This window comes from Aythya ferina (genome assembly GCF_964211825.1).
Source record: "Aythya ferina genome assembly, chromosome: 7".
Lineage (NCBI taxonomy): Eukaryota > Metazoa > Chordata > Aves > Anseriformes > Anatidae > Aythya > Aythya ferina.
In genome coordinates, this window is record NC_140302.1 from 24,058,634 (window position 1) to 24,078,758 (window position 20,125).

General features: G+C 42.6%; 1 protein-coding gene across 13 annotated transcripts in view; it reads right to left on the reverse strand.

The window, feature by feature from the left end:
- Positions 1 to 20,125, reverse strand: part of BTRC (beta-transducin repeat containing E3 ubiquitin protein ligase) — a 119,247-nt gene that overhangs the window by 72,249 nt on the left and 26,873 nt on the right. For 5 of the 13 annotated variants that reach the window (XM_084526649.1, XM_084526646.1, XM_084526647.1 and 2 more), the window contains one exon: positions 19,004 to 19,111. The exons of 4 other annotated variants lie outside the window; for them this stretch is intronic. In XM_084526649.1, coding sequence (XP_084382775.1) covers positions 19,004 to 19,111 — 108 coding nt within the window. Of the gene's footprint in view, positions 1 to 3,798; positions 3,951 to 19,003; positions 19,112 to 20,125 lie in introns of all 13 variants that reach the window. 4 more of the 13 variants (XM_084526643.1, XM_084526640.1, XM_084526639.1 and 1 more) reach the window with 4 other exon arrangements.

The window sequence follows — 20,125 nt, forward strand, 5'->3', positions numbered from 1 at the left end:
ACGCTTGGGATGTCATCAATTGGTCAAGAGGATTGGGTGGAAGTCGAGGCTTGCAGACCAGCTACTGATCTTTGTTGGTTTTTGGTTGTTTGTCTGAACAAGATACAGGGCTCACAAGGCACCATGACATCTGGGATGCTGTAACTAGGGTTTTATAATGGAAATCAATCCTAAACGGGCCTGATAAATCGCTGGAAGAAGCCAGCTTTTAAAAGTTTTCATGTGAGGCCTCTGCCAGGACCAAGTTATTACATTAAATCCCGCCTAGAAAGGACTGTGATCGTAAAAACACTCCAGCTAGAATCACATATCTCCAAAAAGGAATGGCAAACGTTAAAACTGCTCTTTTCTACTCATGAAATACAGTTTAGCAAGTGGTGGGATTCAAAAGAGGGTTTTAATTTTTGTGCTTTTGAGAAAAAGACCAAGGGAGAGAAATGTAAGAACCCGAGGTGGGCGCTGTGCATCTCCTGGACTCACGGGGTTGTTCATTCTTCTTGGATGCTTTTCCACCAGTCATCCCCTTCCCTACTGCAAGTGCTAAGACGTTTTCTCACTCCAAAGAATCTTTTTTATGGAACTGACAGCTTGCCTTCTTCTTGCCTTTCAAATCATTTAAGATTCTCCCTCCAAAAATCTCAAAAAGGAGGAAAATCTGACAGTGAATCACCAGCCCTTAGTGGGAAATTCCTAGCTACTGCAAAGCATCAAGTTATCTCCTTTTTCTTTAAGCCGAGCATCCGATTTTAAGAGCGAGCAGAGGACCATTTTGCATTCATTATCTTTATAGGTGGCAAGGCTAAGAGGTTGGCTGAACAAAGACCAGACAAAGACTGCCAAGTGCATATGGTGGCTCACAGCTTGGCGTCTCCCCACTCTACAGCACCAACGCAGCAGCTCCAAGCGCAGCCCATTACAGAGGAGCGCTGCTCGTGCACTTTTTGTCGGCAAGCAAGTTACACTCGGTGAAGACAGAATGACTGGAAAGTCATCACACTTTAAAAAAAAAAAAAGCACAGATGTTTGTAACTCCCACTCGTTTCTCACGAAGAGGGAAGCCATCGATCCAGGGGCAGGTACAAGACCCTGCATATTTCAGGACTAACCGTGGCTGCGTGGAAGGGAGTGACACTCGACAGGGCAACGCTTAGCCACGGCCACGGGAAGAGCACAAGATAATGGGCTGAAATGGGGCACCTCGATATTTCTCCTTGCTGAACAAGGTGGGAGGAGGGATAAAAATGCGCGAGGTCAGAGCAAGGTTTGCCTCGGCAGGACTTGGGCGATGCTCTCTGCCACAAGAGAGGCAGACAAAGGGAGGAGCTGCTCCGAGCACCCTCTCGTGGTTACTGAAACGCACATCTCAGGCACAGAGCCGGAAAGGAGCACTTGGTATCCAGACGGTATTTTGGGTGTACTCGCCAGGAATACTAAAGATCTGCAGCAATTATGCTTAATACGTAGTAGACGAATGATGGAATTTATTAGGGTGAAAGGAGCAAAGAAAACCAGTGCAGACCGAAAGCTGAAAAGCCATACAAACTCTCTTTCATCAGGGAAAACTAAAAAATCCCATAACCTTCCTTCGCAGACTAAAGCCAGACTGGCCAAAACCGTTCGCACTGAACTCAAGGCTCTTTTATTTCAAACAAGGATGAGAAAGATAAGATGAGAAGTGCCATAGTCTCCAAATCAGCCGTGGTGAGATCAGTAACGTGTACGTGTGCACACGGTTTCCACAGACAGGCAAAACAAATTTTTTGGTTTTGATTTGCCCAAGGTCAAACAATGACATTGGAAGTGCTGGGAAGAGGAAGCAGCAAACCCAAGCTTATTTCTCGTAACCTTCACAATTTCTCTTTAGCAGGAGGTTCCTGCGAAAAGGGGCTTCGCCCTCCATAGTTTGTTTCTCCTAAAATGGCTCCTGTCTGTAACGAGAGCCTTTTAAATCTGATTTGCATTTAAAACTTCAGCCTGTAATTAACAGAATATAATTCCGAGGCAGGTTGTCTTAAAGACCACTACGAAATTATTACTATTTAACTCTCCCCGTGAAGCCTCCTCCGCCGCTGAACACACCATGCTACAACGCATACGCAGTCCCCAGACTGAAGCGCTTGATGGGAGATGACACGCAGCATTTTGTGTACGCAGCCCAGCAAAACACTGCTGGGAACGAGCTATAATACGTGGATAAATGCACTCCCAGGGACTACCAATTGGGCAGAGCTACCTTTAGTACCGCCTCGCTCGTCATGGTGGAAATCAAAGCCCTGCCAACTGGGGGAGGCTTTCTTTGGGGCTCTTCTGCCCGGCACTAATTATAAAACTGTACAGATGCAGCCTTTTTTTTTTTTTTCTTTTTTTTTTTTTTTTTCTGAGTGCGGGGAGCTGGGGGTGGGGGAGAAGTGTGTGTCTATGCGAGGAGCACAACTATTTTTTATGCTTTCAAATTCTTAATCCTGTTTGGAGCTGTCAGTGGGGGTTAATGGAAGCCTTGGATAGGAGAATTCCAATCTGGTTGGCAGATGGATAGGTTGGTTATAGCTGCATAACTATGTCTTGCCTGCAGGCACAATTCAGAACACTGTTAAAGCAATATAAAGTCTCTGTCAAGCTGAACCATTTGGATCAGTAGCAAGGAGAAATAATAATAAAAAAAGGAGTTCATTTCTGGGCCTTGCGCGTTTATGCTAGTATGCAGAAACTGATTAATTGTCATCGTGCGCTGGTCTGCTATACCTCGGATTTCTACTTCTGGAGTAGATTTTGCATGCTAATATAATCATTCTCCCTCTTGAGACATTAGCAAATAATCAAATGAAAAACAGGATCATAATTTACTGAGATTCGGGCAATTCTCTATGCAAATTTGACTTGTTATTGCTGCTGCCTCGTTAATCTGAATGCCTTTGACAAACTCCTTTGATTTATGAACTCATGACAACTCCAATGTGTATATATTTTGCTAGATTGACATTATCATTAAGAGTGGGTGGACTGAGCTCACATGAATGGCTGATTTTATTCGCTGGTGTCTGCTGCTCAACAGCTGAGCATCTCCTTCTCACAAAGCCCCTGAGCGCCAGGCTCTTCCCATCTACCCATCCATTCATCATCTCGATGTTAATTGGCCCAGGCTTTAAGCAAATTTTCAACACGATTTAAAGGCACGATGACACTGATTACTGACCCTCTGCCATACGGTGCCTATTGATTAACCTGACAGAGATGATGAGCTGGAGGGAAACTAGGTGTGCGCGGACCTCAGGGGGAAAAAAAATATATTGTTTATGCAGGCAAAACACTTGTCATTATCCCAAAGGCCAGAATTTGTGCTGCACTGGCCCTTAAAACACACTATTGCTTTAAACACCTGCATCCAATACAGAAAACGCTGGCTTGCTGTGGAAAAATGATTACAAATTTGATGTCATGTGCAGTCTGTATTTTAATCGAGTTCCCTGATAAATAGACCCCCTCAAGCCAGCCAAGCCTCTCTCCAGCCATCGCGCGCGTATCCATCAGTTGGAGCAGAAGCCGGGGCAGGGTGTGTTTTTAGTGATATCAGCAGATCCAACCGCGTGGAGGAAATCTACTTGGGTATTTCAGGTCTCTAAGCAAATAATACAGTGGGAACAGTGTGTCCGAACGGGTACGGGAGAGTAAATATTTCAAGGGCAAACCGGACGCCAGGCGTAGCCACCTCGGTGCTTGCTGCCACGCTAAAAAAAGGTGCTTTTCACACCAGTGAAATACTCCTTTTCCCTTTTTCCAGTGCAAACTTGTTGCTACGACCTGACCCTCAGGCTCCTAGGTGCATCCGGATGTTTTTGCAGAGCTGGAAAATCACTGGCATCCTCTTTAATGTTTCTTGAAGCGTCCCCACGATGCACTTGCTCCTCCTCACCAAGGGCAGAGGGGGACCGCGTTGGGTGGCTCCTGCCTGGCTGAGAAAGGAGGTACATCAGCATTCTGCCTGCAGACTGGTGCTAGATGAAAGGAAAACGAAGCAGAAGGCCTGCTTAACCCCTGCCCAGCCCCGGGTTAAGCCTGTCAGTCACCGCACACTTCTTCTTTCCCAATTCACGCCAGCAGCCTGCCAGCAGCCCAGATGTTTCTCTTGTTTGGTCTGGGCGGGTTGCTGCCCCAAGATGCTACGAAACCGTCTCCTAATTTGCATCATTGATCGCAGGAAACAGGACAAGGAATCGCTGGGTAAAGGCACGGGGGGAATTAGCTGCAATTGTCTGATGCCCATGTCAGGCAGAGTGCACTGAGAAGGGGAGGAGAGAGGGAGGGAGGAGAGAAAAGAGAGAGATGTGTGGAAATAAGTGCCAGGCTAAGACTACAGGCACATATAAGCCTTACGTTCCCTTTCCAATAACCTTTGTAAGTGATAGATGAGTCCAAGCCCATTGTTATCGTTAAGGGACTGTCAGCATCCTGATTTTATAAATGCTGTCTGTCAGTTTATAAATATCTCAGCCATTTCAAACAGTGCCTGGATGAATCCTGGCATAGCCAATGTCCGCCTGAAAGCAGTATTACTGTTAAAAAAAAATTACCGGGCTAACCCCCACTTAAAAACACTTAACAATAGCTTCTCCTTTTTCGCCTCCCATGAGGCCTGAAGTATTCAAATTGAGGCTTATTTAGCTAAGTCACTGCACTATATAAAAGCGGTCCTTAACATTGGTAATGTTGAGGGGAAAAAAAAACAAGTGTAAAAACATCAAGTTTGAAGGCAATTCTCTGCCTGTTCGGTAGATAAAACAAAAATGACAGCTGTAACACACAGGGAGATCCACAGCAATGAAAATGCAGAGCTAAGTATTAGAGCCCATTCCTCTTTGGCATTTGCTGCTCCGAACATTCCCCGAGATTAGATCCTTTTAGAGAACACCATAAATTGCAGTATGTAGGCACAAGGGGGTGACTTCAGCCCGGAATGAAGGCACAGGCAAGTTTCCCAGCCCTTCCAAGTTTCAAGTGAAATGGTACTTTTACACAGGGTTTATGGCTCAGCATCAGAACGACTGAGAGCAAGCAGTCGCTGCAGCCTGTCTTGCAGCGACTTGCTATCAGAAAAGCAAAAGGAAAACGAGCACGACTGGCCTTCCAGCTCACTGCCTGCTCTGCAGACTGGCATGCATGCTTATACCATGATTATACAGCTATTATCCCGCTGCACGGATCCTGCTCGGGATATTTTTCTCCTCCACTGCATTTATGAACTCCTCACAAGGACTTCTGTCCCTGACCACCCTTCCCAAATGTTTACGTGGTGCCTAAAGAACTGAAGTTCGAATTCGTGCCCAAGCAGCTCAGGTACCTACCAGAAACTGAATTCTTATAATTGAAGCTCTGACAGCAGTGAAAATGGAAAAGCACAGCACTGCCCCCCCAGCCAGACACACACACACATGTTCACACAAGTCCCAGTTTGGTTAATGCAGCCCTCAACAAGAGTTTCTAATTTTTTTTTCCCAAATAAAAAGCAGGAGAGGATTCTTTTTTTAACCTATTGAATGGTGCCTTCGTATTTTTCCTTACTTTTCATTCACATCAATAATTTGCAGATTAGAAAAAAATGCACGTTTTCAAAGCAATGAGATGATAATGGAGCTTTGTGACAGCAGGAAGAGTTTCTTACCAAGCTGATTTAACTTATTAATTATCAGTTTGTTAGAAAGAATAACTAAAAGGTGTGGGGAGTCTTAACATTGTGAGAACAGCATATTCAGTTTAATGTTAAAACATGAAAGACATGATAAACAGGCATCTTGAAGAGCACGGATCTGAGTTGTAGTTAAAAAATCCAGCAGAAATCCAGGTGCAGGGAACTAGCCATTTAAGGAAATTCTTTAAAAAAAAGAGCTTCACTTTATAGACATTTCTCAAACGAGAGGGAGAGAGAAAGAGAGAGAGAAAATATGGCTAATGAGAACAGTCTTTCCACGTTCCCCGGGAAGCAGCCCTGCTTAACATTTCTGTTCTGTGAATTTAAGAGAGTCAGCAGTGGTAAATTTGTTTTTAATATTCAAGCTTTCAAGCCTTGCAAGCTAGTTGGCCAATGGCCCTTTCTATTCCAATGTTTGTTGGTGCCTTATTTACACAAGCATTACATCCGGAGAGCCTTTGAATATAATTTCACGTGGATTAAGGGAAGAACATTTGCTTCTGCTAATCAGGACATCTGGTTATTTTTGTAACTCAGACATCTGCATTAGGCAGCTCGACTTCGCCATTCTTCATAACAAGGTTAGAGCTTAAGAAGCCTTAAGGACCTCTAGCTACATTTTATTATTTGCATTTTTTCACAGCCAGCTCTGCTTCAGAATTTCTTTTCCTAAATAGCACAGATCGATCAGCACCTTCACAGGTATACATATGCTTTCAGAGCCAGCGCTTTCTATGCATGATTTTGCAGCATATATCTCATACTCCAAGATTTTTTAGTAGTTCAAAGCTGTCTGCATCTTTTTGAGGACCAGAAAGCACACATTTCCAATAAGCATGGATGAAAACATCCAATTAACCTTATGATACACATAATATGGGTAATGCCTCCAAATATCCAACCAGGCCACTTATGTAAGGCTGGTGTCAGGACTTGTTCTGCATCTGATTATCATGGGGCTTCCCTTTGCCTCTGCCTAGCACGTTACCCTGCATCTCTGCTCCCCACGCTGCATAAAAAAAGCATTCTTCCATTTCTGTTCTTTAGGACCTTAACAATTTCTCCAATCTTTTCAATTCTTGCTCGAATTCTTGTTTAAACAGTTTCGGCGGAGGTTAATTTGTCTGCAAGACTGCAGGACTGTGCCACACATACTTCAGGAAGACAGATTTCGCATGCAACAGAAGCTTTTTAAAGAAGAACAGAATCAATCACGGCTTGACTCTCGCTTCTTTGTTGGTTTCATTTTGCTACATTCCTTTCACAAAAATTCATTTTCAACACTCATCTCAGGGCGCTGAAGTACTGAAGTTGGAAATTATACACACTCATTCTCGGTTTGCAGGATTCTTCCCCTTCCCTCCCACGAATCACAGCTTTTATCGGTGCTTTTTTGCTTTTTTACATCTTCAAAAAAGATGTTTACTTGATATTCCCTTACGTGTAAGGGGGAAAAAGAAGCAAAGTCTGCTTTTACAGGCTATGAACATAAGCCAACATCCAAAAAAGGTGTCAAAAACGTATTTCTATTACTAACAAGAGTTAGCAAGAGCCAACAGATCCTGGGAGAGTTTTTTAAAACTTTTTATTTATTAAAATTCTCTAGATACAGATTAACTTTCTTGGTACAATATTTATTACAGGTTCATCTGCATAGGAACCGCAAGTGCTCTGAGAACTGGGTTGTAAAATTGGCTGGTTTTGCTGTAGATTTCATCTCCTTCTTGAAGAATGATTTTCTAACTTTTCATAGCTACCTCCCTCAGAGGACCAATGCAGTCTCATCAGTCTCACTCTAAAAGCCCTTTCCCCTCCAACCTTTGGTCATCTCCTCCTTTCTTTATTTTAATATTTTTTGAAATCTCCCATTCTGAGCTCTGCTGGCAAGTAGACCAAAATACTTCCACTACTCACTGCACCTTTTCCTTAGAGCCCTTGGCTTGCTCACTCCCAAACTTCTAATTCAACCATGCTGCCCTCACCTTTCTGCACTGTGTCATGTTTGTCTTGGTCAGCTTTGTCTTTTAACTTCTTATTTTTCATTGCAGGAAAGAGGAAGAAAGATACAAAAAAAAAAAAAAAAAAGCAAGTATGAAGCAGATGTTGTCTGCCAAAGTCAAAATGGCAGCATGAAGGAAGAATCCCACATTCTGTCTCGCATTAACTTTTTAATCACGTTTCTTCCCCCAAATATTAACTAAACGCATCCCACTCGTTTAATGAAAGGGCTACCCAACAAATTCACTGCAGTGTTAAACTGATGGGAATTCACAGCATATATCTACACCACAGCCCATAAGGGCACTCATGTCTTTATGCTGTAGACAACGCTTGCCAGGTGAGCCTCCAGCCAAAGCAACCTGGTTTTGCATCAAAAAAAGATTCAAAGTACTAGAGAGTTACCACGGAGCCATTTGGGTGATACAGCTCCAACTTCCCGACGTTTCTCATGGTTGCAATTTGTCCAGGCAGGTCTAAGTGCTTTGTCTACCTTCTGAAGCTACGCTCAGCACAGGAAGCATCATCCACCACGGGACTGCGGGGCAAATTTGGTTAACTTCCAACACACGGTGTGTCCATTTCCATACAGCACTGCTGAAAAACCTAAATTGCCAATATCCCAAAAGGTGCAAGTCTGAATGCGTCCTAACCTCCCATCCCCATTAAGCAAAAAAATATATATTTTTTTTCTAATAAAAGAATGGGAAATTACGGACCAGGCACTGAACATTTTAATATTTTGCTAGCAAGCATTGTGACCTTACAATAGCTGACACCCAAGAAAGAAGCCCAGGTCCTCCCAATCTGGCTACACCAATTTAAATGTGGTAACACAAATCCCTCCTGTAACATTTCAATTTACAAGCTCGCCGTTAGGTTCTGTAAGTACAAAAGCACGCCGACTCCAAAGCCCCATTTTCTTGTAGCAATAGAACAAGGAGGTACGAAACGTCGCTGCAAATCTCACCGCCCTGGGTAAGGATGAAGAGTTGGACCTGCTATGGAGACCATCAAATGAAGTGGGTAGTCAAGCAATCAAAGAATGAAAGATAAAGGTGTAGATAGAAGCGCGTCTTCAGATACCTCGGGGCTAGCAAACGTTTTGTTCCTATAGGAAATTATACAGCTCTAGACCATCAGCTGGTGAGATCCACTATTTGCAGCTTTTCGCTCCAACATGAATGGCTTATTAAACCTACAACATATCTGTTTTAGTTAACTTCTTGGTGGAGAAGGGCCAGGAAAACAAAATGTACTTAAATGCTGATTTTTTTTTTTCCAGGCTGAATGCCTTTCATCCAATAAGACATTCAAAGCAGTGACCCAGCAAATGGATTGAAAAAGCAATCTTCCGTCTCAGTGCCACATTATCATTCCTATTCAGTATTCTCGGTGAGATATCTCAATCAGCTGGATGTGTGTGTAAGTGACAGCGCAGCCCATTGCTGGGTTAATTAAACATTTGACTTTAACACCCTCCCCGTCATTAAGCAAATAAAAACAGATAATTCAAACTGCACTTCATCCACGGGGTACACAACATACATGTCAAAATTAAGAGAGTCCAAGGCCCTCAGGGAGTTCTACTCGGGGAGGTAATCAGTTTAAATCTTATCTGGTTTATCAATTATTCTATTGATTAAAGCAGGGTGATTATACAAAACTCCTTCTTGCCACATGGGATACATGTCAGCAAAGCAGGACAACACAGGGAGGCTCAAAAACGATTTGAAGAAAACACAGACAGATGAATAACCGTCTATTAGTACATGCCAGCAATCCAGAGATGGAAAACCTGGCTCTTCTTTTTTAAGCAAGCCCTCCCAAATTAGAGTGCCGACGTTGTTACTTCATTTGCTTTGAAATCAGATCTATACGTTGAAAGGGCAACCCTTCATTTTAAACGGGCAAGTTCTTCCCCAGCATTTGAAACGCTTTTTATTGATACTGATCTTGGAACATAACAGACACCAAACAGAAGAAATTCCAGACTTTTAAAGGCATTGTACTTATCCATCAATGACTCTCAAAAAGCAGATGGAAAGGGCATTCTCAGTACTTGAATTCTCCTGCATGTATCCATGATATAGCCATAAGTAAAATGCTGCATTTTAATGATTACAGAGTGACAGCTCATTTCAGACTTAAAAACCTCATGTTCTAAGGGTTTTGGAGATTTTCTGCCTTGCTTTGGAGGGCTGCAAAACATTAACAACTGTGGGAGCTGCCATAACCGCGTTTTCCAAATCTTCACAAGCCCTTGTGCAAAATCCCACTACAGCAGTCCCCAGTGTGGCTTCTCTTGCATTCAGCCACAGTACACAAAGCAAATCCCAGTACTTTGCATTTTCTGCTCCTGGATGAAGAAAGGTTCAAAGGACCACCATTCCTCCTAGGTGTTTGAGCCTTCAGTTTATGAGCGCAGTCCCATCCTCACTATCTTCCCAGTAGTATTTTATTTCAAGTTTTACTGTCAGATCGTAAACTGGATCCTAACTTGGCCTGCTCAAGACCTTGCTTTACATACACGACCCAGGGACCATTTTAAAAATGAAGCGCTGCAGTCTAGGAAAAACCAACAATTGCAATTTATTACTAAAAGTTCCCTCAAAGCAGAGGATTAGCAGTAGAAAAAAAGATCAGCCTTAAACCAGGGACCTTTTTCAAAATACTTAAGACTGGTAGCACAAATTATTTATTACTGATCTAATCACATCTCAATTTTTAACCAGGACAGAGGGTAGGAACCACAGTGGTCACACCTCTGATGAGCTGCAGGGCCCCAGCACTCTGCTTGCCAGCATTGTTGGAGCTGCAGTCACAGGAATTTTAAGAAATAAGGCCAGCTAACAAGAAGGCCTGAGGTATGTTCTTGCCCTTCACCTTCAGAAAGGGATTAGATGCTGCTCCATATTGGCACCGCATGTGCATCCAACCATCCTTCAGCCTCTTCTTCACGGCTCTCTTTTCTTCTTTGGAAGCAAACTAGAAGACTGCATTAGCATGCTGTATTTTACTCTCACCACTAGAAATACTGAGGGTGCTATTTGTAATTGTATTCTTTTAAGAGGTTTGTTCTCTGCAGCTGTTTTCTGCTTGCAGTGTATTTTGTGTAATCAGCACATCATCATAAATACATTGGCTGTTCCCCCGAGGGAAGCTGTCACTGTTTAATTTACAGAACAACCTGGCCAATGTGAATTCTAACACTACAGCACTATGGCAAGAAGTTACCACACTCGGAAAAACAGGTTTCTATGAATTTTTATATCAAGAGCTGGTCCCAGGACAATTTAGGTTCTAGAAATAGATTGTTTTTAAAAGCACTTTATACACTGGATGGAATGGATTCTTTCCCACTTACAGCTTCTTAAGGCAGCACTGAACTCCACCCCCACTTTATTTTGTAGGTGCCAACCCCAATCCCCACAACACAACCACCTTCACTTCTGAATTCTACCAAAAGAAGGCACTGCAGGTAGGTATCTTAAACTGCACACCTTTTTTTTTTTTTTTTTTTTTTTAATGAAGAACAACCCAAAACATCAAGGTGTTAGCTGTCCTCATTTCAACAAGGAAACGTACTCTGTTGCAAGGTCAAATGTTATTACCTACATCAAAAGGTTGCTGCACAGTTTATTACTCTGAAGATGCCATAGAAGTGCAAAGCATATTGCTGAAAGACTAAAAACGTATGCGGCTTTATTGGCTGAACGAAGAGTTGCTTCCTTTGTTTGCTGGATATAAGGCTGTATTTTAAGAGAATAAATCACAAGCATTGCTTTTTTTTTTTTTTTTTTGTAGAAGGTAGAAAAAAGCCTGACAGCTGATCATACTATATGCGGCCACAATTTAGCAAATTCCACTACGGTGCCAAGTTACACTGGCAATCATTTAAGAACTAAACACGAACCCCAAGTAAACCTTTCGGCACAACACGAGTTACTTGGATATTTTATTTGCAATGTCTGCTAGAAGCAATCTGCCTGGCTATTTGGAAAGGGACCCAAGGAGGCTGACAACCTGATTATTTTATACATACATTGTACATATAAAATATGTAAGATATATTGATAAATGCCAAGGAGAACCAACTACAAATGTAAATAAATCAAACCCAATTTAATGGATAAAATTAGTTGGGAATTGTCCTCAAAAAGCAACACAACTATTTTGTACCAAAAAAAAAAAAAAAAAAAGCATCAGTTTTCCATTTGAGGGCAGTTAAAGAGATTTCATTGAAACTGAAAATCCAGAAGTTCTGTGTATAGCAGCACTTTGCTGGTTCTCAGCAGTAATTAGAAGCCCAGTTAAACATCACCAGACACAGGGCAAGTATACGAGCATAATAAAGAATCACACACATCACAGAGTATTGTTTATGTATTTTGACAAGCACAGTCTAATTTTACTTAGTTTGCAGAGAATTCTAGTTAATTATTTTGGTCTATTTGAAAAGTAACAAAACCTAAGGAACAACCATTAAAGTAAAATAAATAACATATTTTTTCTCTGGTACAGTTTGTGAGAATGATCTACCAAACCAACAAAAAGCTGAATGGGAATAGCTAAAATTTTATGGAAATAAAGTGATTGGGATCTCTAGGTAAGAAAGAATGTCTGACTATTTTTTGTGCACGAAATAAGTAGCAGTCAACAGAAAACCGAAGAAATAAAAAGAAACCCATCCCATGCAGTATAACAAAATACCTCTCTCTCCAAGCTAGGAATTAGATAGAAGCAAAGGTATTTTTATTAAGATTGAGCAAGTGTATTTTTCTCTGAGGATTTGGGTTTGTCCCCCTGTAATCTGCAGGGAATCAGCTAGACACCTGATTTCAGTGAAGAAATATTTAATTTTGTTCTCCCTATATATGCGTGCATTTAAAGTTCTGTAGGACTATCTCTGTATGTTGTGTTTTACAAGGGTCGTTGAATTCTCACCAGCACTGGCTTAAAGATTGGATGACAAAGTACTTTGTGCCTTCCCCAAATTCATGGGGAAATTCTGTATTTTTTTTAATTAAAATTGTATTTGACGTAACGGCTCCGTGGCAGTTCTGCAGAAATAAGCACAACTGATCTGGGACACCTGGCTGCCTCCGAAGCACTGCTCACAGTGTCCTCAAACCCTAAAGGATGCCCATGGTGAGCACTTTACAGCCTGCTCCGTGCTAACTCCTTTAGGAACACACCAAAATATTTATTATTTCTGCTGGGGGACCGCAGCGGGCTGCGCTTAACCCCTCCTTTCTCCTCCTGAAGCCAGACAGATTACGATCAGATCGGCGCCGATTACGATTAGATGGACACTTCTGGTATTTCCAGGAGGGGTGACTACAACGTTAATTGGGGATTTATTTAGGAAAAAAAAAAACGCCAGACGGGAGGCCGTGCAGTACCCGGCGGGGCCGGCGGGGAGCAGCACAGGCCGCGCCAGGCCTCACACATGCGCTGAGGCGGCGCCTCGCAAGCGCAGCCTGCTCCTAATTCAATTAGCGCAGGCTGCGGAAAAAAAAAAAAAAGAAAAAAAGAAAAAAAAAAAAAAAAGAGTAATTCAATTAGCGCGTTGTGGAGCTCCGCAGTACCTCCAAGCAGATGTTCGCGATCCTTAGGAGCTGGAGCTGGGTTTAGAAGTACCTGGATGGCGGGCGGCAGGCAGCCTGCGCGCACCGCCCTGCCTCCTAACGAGGGATGGAGGCGAAAGGAGGGCTTGGTGGGCAGAGTTTGGTCCTGTTTTCCACAGCAATCGGCCAAAGTAATGGCAGTGCACTGAAGACCTTGCCCTCTCCTTCCCTGAAGAGCCCATGGTGCAGAAACTAGACCAGGGTGCTGGGGATTTTCAGTGGCTTAAGACCTTAAGCAAGTGCAGCATCTCACACTGAGTGCTCAGCACCTAGCTCAAGAAACTAACAGAAAAAAGTGCAAAAGAATAAATGCCGTTCCCAACTGCTAAACTGTCATTTACTATACACCCCCAAAAGTCTCTACTTTGCCCCCTAAATGGGGGGAAGGCTCTGTGTTGCTGCTGCTGGAGCTGAGACCTCGCAGATCCGTCCCGAGGCCAGGTGAGCTGTGTGCTTCCCAGCCCAGTGCTGCTGCCAGACATCAAGGTCACCAGATTTAAACCCTAAATATCTCTTTTTACCAAACCTTTTCTCTCTCCACAGGGCAGTGGCTTTACTTTCTTTAAAATCTAAGATCCCAGCCTCGGATAACCTCTCCTGGTCTTCCTAAAATTACGCCCCTGAATGAGGGCTGGAGCCAAGTGCAAAAATTGCACAATTAAATTTGGCTTCGTTTCTGCTCCTTCTCTTATCCCCTCTCATGCCTTTATAATCGCTCCTGCCAGGTGGTAAGATGAGGAGAAACATGAGAAACCGACACCGAACACCTCCAACAAGAAACTTTGCTTAAAAAACCAGGTGTCACATTGTGGCAGTTCAATATTTCATAGCCAATACAAGGAATGTGCAACAACACTGCAACTTTAAATCTTTGCCTCCCGTGTCAGTCTCTCTCCTCTCATTGTAATGCCAAAGGGAACAGCAATCAGAGTGGAGATGTTCAACGTGATAGAGGTCAGGACACCGGTGGATCAACGTACCAGAAACACGACCTTGTTTATTTTTTTCCCCAGTATTATTGTTTACAGGGTGCTTTGCTCATGTACCTTGTGGTTCTTAGCTAAAAGATGAAATTACAGCCCAGGATGAAGCGCTCAGGCACACATCCAATTTGTGTTTCCATCTCAGAAAACAAAAAGCTTCTGAGGCCCTCGGGCTGCCATTCAAACTTGGAGAGGCTGACATTTTTAACAGCATGAAGCAGAGACTGGCAGAGGGAATGATCTAATGCATTTCTGACTTGTCAATCAAAGATCTCACCTCTGCTGTCTTGTAAACAGTTGGGGGCCACCTAACTACGATCATAAACAGGGGAGAGCCTGCCGCCAGCCGGGGGGTGCTGCAGCCACAAGCTCTGGCTATTAGCCACCAAAATTACCATTCTGGTTTAGAGGCTCCCTGTAAACAGCCCACAGGCACATTTCACACAGCCGCTGGGAGAGCACGAGAGGGGGGAATACAAAGCAGCCTTGGGCGAGGGAGGCCACATCTTGAGGCTGGTGGGGTGTGTGGACCGGACACCCCATCTCTCGCCCCACTAAGGTACCCATCTCCACCTACCAGTAAAGGTCTTCCTCCAAATCCATCAAATTCATTTCTCACAAACACATTTCTGAGCGTGCACAGCTTGCCCACCCCGCCAGACTTCAGCTTTAACCTCCTTGTAAGGCCATAAATAAAGTACTACCATTACTACTCACATTTACTCTGCATTTCTCAGCAATAAAATGCCAACTTTTAAGGTAAGAGGCAAGGGCAATCTGAAGGAAACTACGAATGACCATTTCTAACAATTTTTTTTAAAAAATAGATGTAAAAATAACGTGAGAAACTAGTTCATTTCTATCTCATGGGTGCAACATGCTTCCAGTACACCAGACTGTTTACATCTTTGACACTCACCTTTCTCCAAAAGCGGTCTCTGTCCAAAGAAGAGGAGCAGTGTAAATCACACCCATACTGCAGAACCTTAAATACCCTGCAGTTTACTTCAATTTGACTAATACAGCAGGATGGCCATGCATTTACAGCAGGATGGCCATGCATTCCTCAACCAGGACAGAGACTTCTGCCTCAAACAAGGAACACACTTTGCTTCTGCAAAACCAAGCAAAATGCAATCTTTTTCATTTAACACAGCCTGGTGTGCCATTCTTTATGATCAAAGCCTTCACTTCAAGTCAGGCAAAATGTGAATTTCTGGCATTCCAGAGAAAAGCACTTCCATATTCATTCAACAAGAGGCGGCTACCTCCACCACAAGAAAGTCAATTCTCCTTTTCGATTAAAAGAGCCCATTAGAAAAATAAGAGTTTTGGATCCAGCAAAATAAAGCTGATTAGACCACTTTTTGCTTTTTCACTGGTGCCTAGGCTCCAGACAAGAAAAAATAAATAAAAAATTAATGCATGACTCTTGTCCCAAAACATTTACAACCTACAGTGGAGCCAATATTTGTAAGTAGTGTCAATTGGGTAAAAATGAAGAGATGATGGACTGCTCTCCGTGATTACCCTGATACATAACCTTTGGCAAGACTTTTAAATTGCTCCTTAAGAGTCTGCATTCACACAGTAGCCTACAGAAATAAATTAAAGGAAATATTATGGTCTTATGCAAACCTGAAAGGTTTAATGCAGTCATTTTCTTGGCATCATTGATGGGTGTAACTGTAAATCAGAATTTTCAAAGAACTGTGACTATGAAAAATAACATAAGCTGAGCCCCGTAAGCATGCATGGAAAATATTTTAAAAGGGGGAAAGTAATTATCTTCAAATGAAAAATGTCATGAAAACAGGCACCTGTTGGCACATCTGGAAACTTCAGAAACATGGATTTCTAGGAAAAATATACTCTGCATAAGTTTATTTTTTATTATTCGGAGAATCTACTTGCAACCTAGCTTTCAGTTGTTTTGCAGAGTGACAGTACAGCATCCAAGACACCGAAAATGAAATGGCTGGCCTTTTTCTCTTTTTTTAAGCACCCTTTTTAACCCCCTCCCACAAAGCCTTATCAGAGTTCATGTTCCAATTTGCTGCCTTCTTTCACCATGATCTCTATGAAATTCAGTTACACAACAGACTATCAGTTGCCAAGCCCTGAGATAAAAGATGTTTAAAAAAACAACTGTTTCTAGCTCCTTAATCCCCCATTCCTGGGTTTAGCCTTAAAACCTTTCCCACTGTGCGAGGATTGCCAAATGGAGCTAAGGAACCAGAAGATCCTGTTTTCACAGAAGCGTCTCTGATAATAAAAACACACAAAGAAGAAAAATGAAGTTATCTGACATATTAACAGAATCATCTCTAAATCGACTATCTGCCAATGTTTCCCATGAGGAGTCAGCAGGGCTTTAACTGAGCTATTCAAAAAGAGCCTGTTTCCACATTTCTGTCTGAGCATCTGAAGGTAAGCATGTAAATAACTAGACAAATTCAGCAGTGACTAAGTAGCCTTCCAGATGGCACCTTCTCTTTTGCCACAAGCAAAGAACATTGATATGCTTCTCCAGTTACTTCAAGCTTGCTAGCAAAAAAAATAAAATAACTTAATATGAGGAAAATTTGCTGGGGTACAAAGAAGTCTTTAATGCTTTCCTGAAGATTCAATACCAAAGAAAGCATTACAGAACGATGAAATATTTCAATATCACAGCTTCAAGCAGGCTTCAAACCACTCCCATTTAGACTACTGCACTGGAAAATGCAGAAGCCATGCCTCCTGGAGGGGAGTTTTCTGCAGACCATGCAAGCTAATGGGGATCAAAGCCCATTGAAAAAAAATGGGCTGAAATATGGATGACTCATTGCTGCAGAAGCTGTTACTGGCATTTAGTTTCTCAATAGGCACTAAATGAATTCCTCAGCAGAGTCAGTGCTATGCAGACTACTGGTATACCATTTTAGATGGCAAGGGAGGCAGCCTTCCCCAATTCCCATAGTCACTAAATACCCATGGAAATGTTTTGCTAAATCTGCAGGAATGCAAATGTCAAAGTCCTGATCCACTTCCAAGAAGGCAATACATGGTAAATGGTTCAGCTTCTGACTCATTTGACCCCAAATATCAACGCAGCATATTAGCAGAAAAGTTACTGTACATAGCTATCATTATCGAGAACATCTTGAGCTAAAAGAGGCAAGTTCCCCTTCCCCTTTGTAATATACATTTAATGTGAGTAATCAAAAATAATTCAAGTAGAAAGAAGTCACAATCTGAGTTTATAAATTGCTTTCAATATACTGCTAAGGTTCTCTAAAACCTGAGCTTAAAGAGATCTGAGATTTATTCAACAGCAGAAAGCCCAAAAAATAAGGCTCATCCGATTTAGTCAAATTATGCAAATCAGGATTAAAAGTAGGATTCTAAATTCTGCCTGTTGTCTCCAGAGTCCTCTTAGACTAATAAAAAGTCTTCTTCCCCCTCCCCCATGGAAAGCTCCACTAAAAGCTTGCTGCTTTAGCAGAGGAGGCCTGGCAGGACACCTTCCAGAGTCCATCAGTGCTGGTGCTGGGTCAGCAAAAAGAGTTGCAGCAAAATGATGTAATACACTTAAGCCTCCCCTGAGACTGAGACGATTATTTCCACTGTACTCTCCTAGTCCTGGAAGCAGGCAGCCAAATTCAAAATTATCTTTGCACGCTATCCTTTAGAAGCGGGTAACGAACTCCCAACAAAATGATTCCGAATTTTTCAGGACAATTCTAGCCTATTCATTATGCCTGGTTTTGCAAGATGCTGGTGAATAAAACTGTCTGCCACAGGTTCGGTCAACAAATCCAGCAGCACAAACCTGGAAATAAACATTCATGCTACCAGGAACTCGAATGAGCGCACTCTCCAGAAATACTTCTAAGGTCCCCCAGTCACTGCAGTTCACACACAATCACCCAGAGAGAGCATCTGACAAGAACAGATCTCTGCAGTCCAGCCTCCTCTGCTCTCCTTTTTGTACCCACTCGCCAGCATAAAATGCTTGCAATGATCTTGAGCTTTAGATTTCTAGGCACTAAGCTACCAGCTGCCTCACCCACAGGAGAGTAACTCAATTTTGTAAGAGTCACTGGTCACCTAAAGCATCTGAACAAACCCTGTCCAGCAAAAAGCTGTCTCGTGGCTGAGAAAAGCTGGACTAAAATTCAAAGGCCAAAGAAAACCAGGTTCCTTTACTTGCCATTTGACTGACAGCTGACTCGTACAAAAATTTTCTATAATCAAAGCGTCCAGACTATTGCTAACAAACTTGAAGGAAACAAAAGCTGGCATCAGTTATCACTGTGGCAATGAACCCACCCCCTCAGTCCTCCAAATGGCACACAGAAAATTTCGATAGGAAGGGAATCACTGGATGAACAGCCAGATTGGAGACTGTGTGATGGGTACTGGTTGCCAAATATAATTAAGTGCTGTATTTTTGACACAACTGAAAGCCAATGGAAAAAGATGATGGTACCAAGCCAATTTAGACAAAATAATTGTATTAAATCAAAGAAATGGAAATGCCCCAGTACTGAGCCACCCTGAATCTACGCAAGATGGGTTTAAATACTGGAGGAGCTCTGAATGACAAAGGAGAGGCATACAGTATGGAGCAGGATAAATGAAGGTAAAGCAAACGAAGTAAAGAAGCAGATGCACACATACATGGGTGGAGAGAAAAAGGAGGAGCGTGGAGAGACAGAAAGTACCTGGAAAGCTGGGAGTGCGCCAGTCCCTGGGTTATACAGGCATCGCAGCGAGGGCATGCTGTCCGCCAGGCTGGAGCAGCCCAGCCACAGAGATCTGGGCATAGAGCACTGCAGAGAAAGGACAACTATGAGATGGGACTGTATGAGACAGGATGGCACAGATTACAGGAACTTTCAAGGCTTAGCCAAATGGCATCAACACGACTGCAACTGGCCTTAAAAGACTGAGACATCTTTAAGAGAACACAAACTGCTGGTGACACTTTCCTTTCGAGAAGGCTTTACGGATGTCAGAGTAGCAAGAAAAAGGCATCATGGATCAGGAAAGTAATTTTTTGATCAGCTTTCTACACCACTGTGCAAGTTTTTTCACCAAAAAAAGTTCCCTTCCAATTAAACAGACCTCTTCCCCATGCATAGCACATTCCAGGCACAAAACAGCACAAAGCAAGCAATTCTGCAAGGGAAGCAGAAAAGCAAATGACAACTTTAAATGGAATACTGGCAGGGAAAGAACAGGCTTTTTGTACATTGGGGTTTAGAAGGAGAAACCTGCAGGTCAAGGTGAACAGGAACTTGGTGACACTTTATAGGATTCTGTGTTTCTGCTTGCCTTGTTATTCATGAAATAAAATACGATTATTACAACAAAAATTCTGATCATCGAAAGCACAAATACAAAAAAAAAGAAAAAAGGAGCCAAAGCAGCCGGTCAAGGAAAATACTAACCATTTTGTAGAGTTAAAGCCATTACTTCCTGAAATACAGGGAGTTGCTTGTTCATTTTAAATCGCTACTGCTAAATCTAGGGATGCATTATGACAGCTATTGCTTTTACCAGCCAGAGAATTTTTGATGCCATAAGCACTGCTGCATTTGTCTAATTACCGGTAAGGCAGGGAAAAACAAGTACATTGTAAATGGGCAGCTAGCTATGAAAACTGGAGGATGTGACAGATGAGATGCTAGAGGTTTCAAACCCTTGCACTCTTCCTTTTTGCAACCCTCCAGTCTTTTTTTTTTCTTCCCTTCCCCCTTAAAAAGGGGAGAAATCTGAGTGGAAAGGGCAGCTGGAATGGGTATGAAATGACAGCTGCCTTTTGAGCCACCATTTCTTGCTGC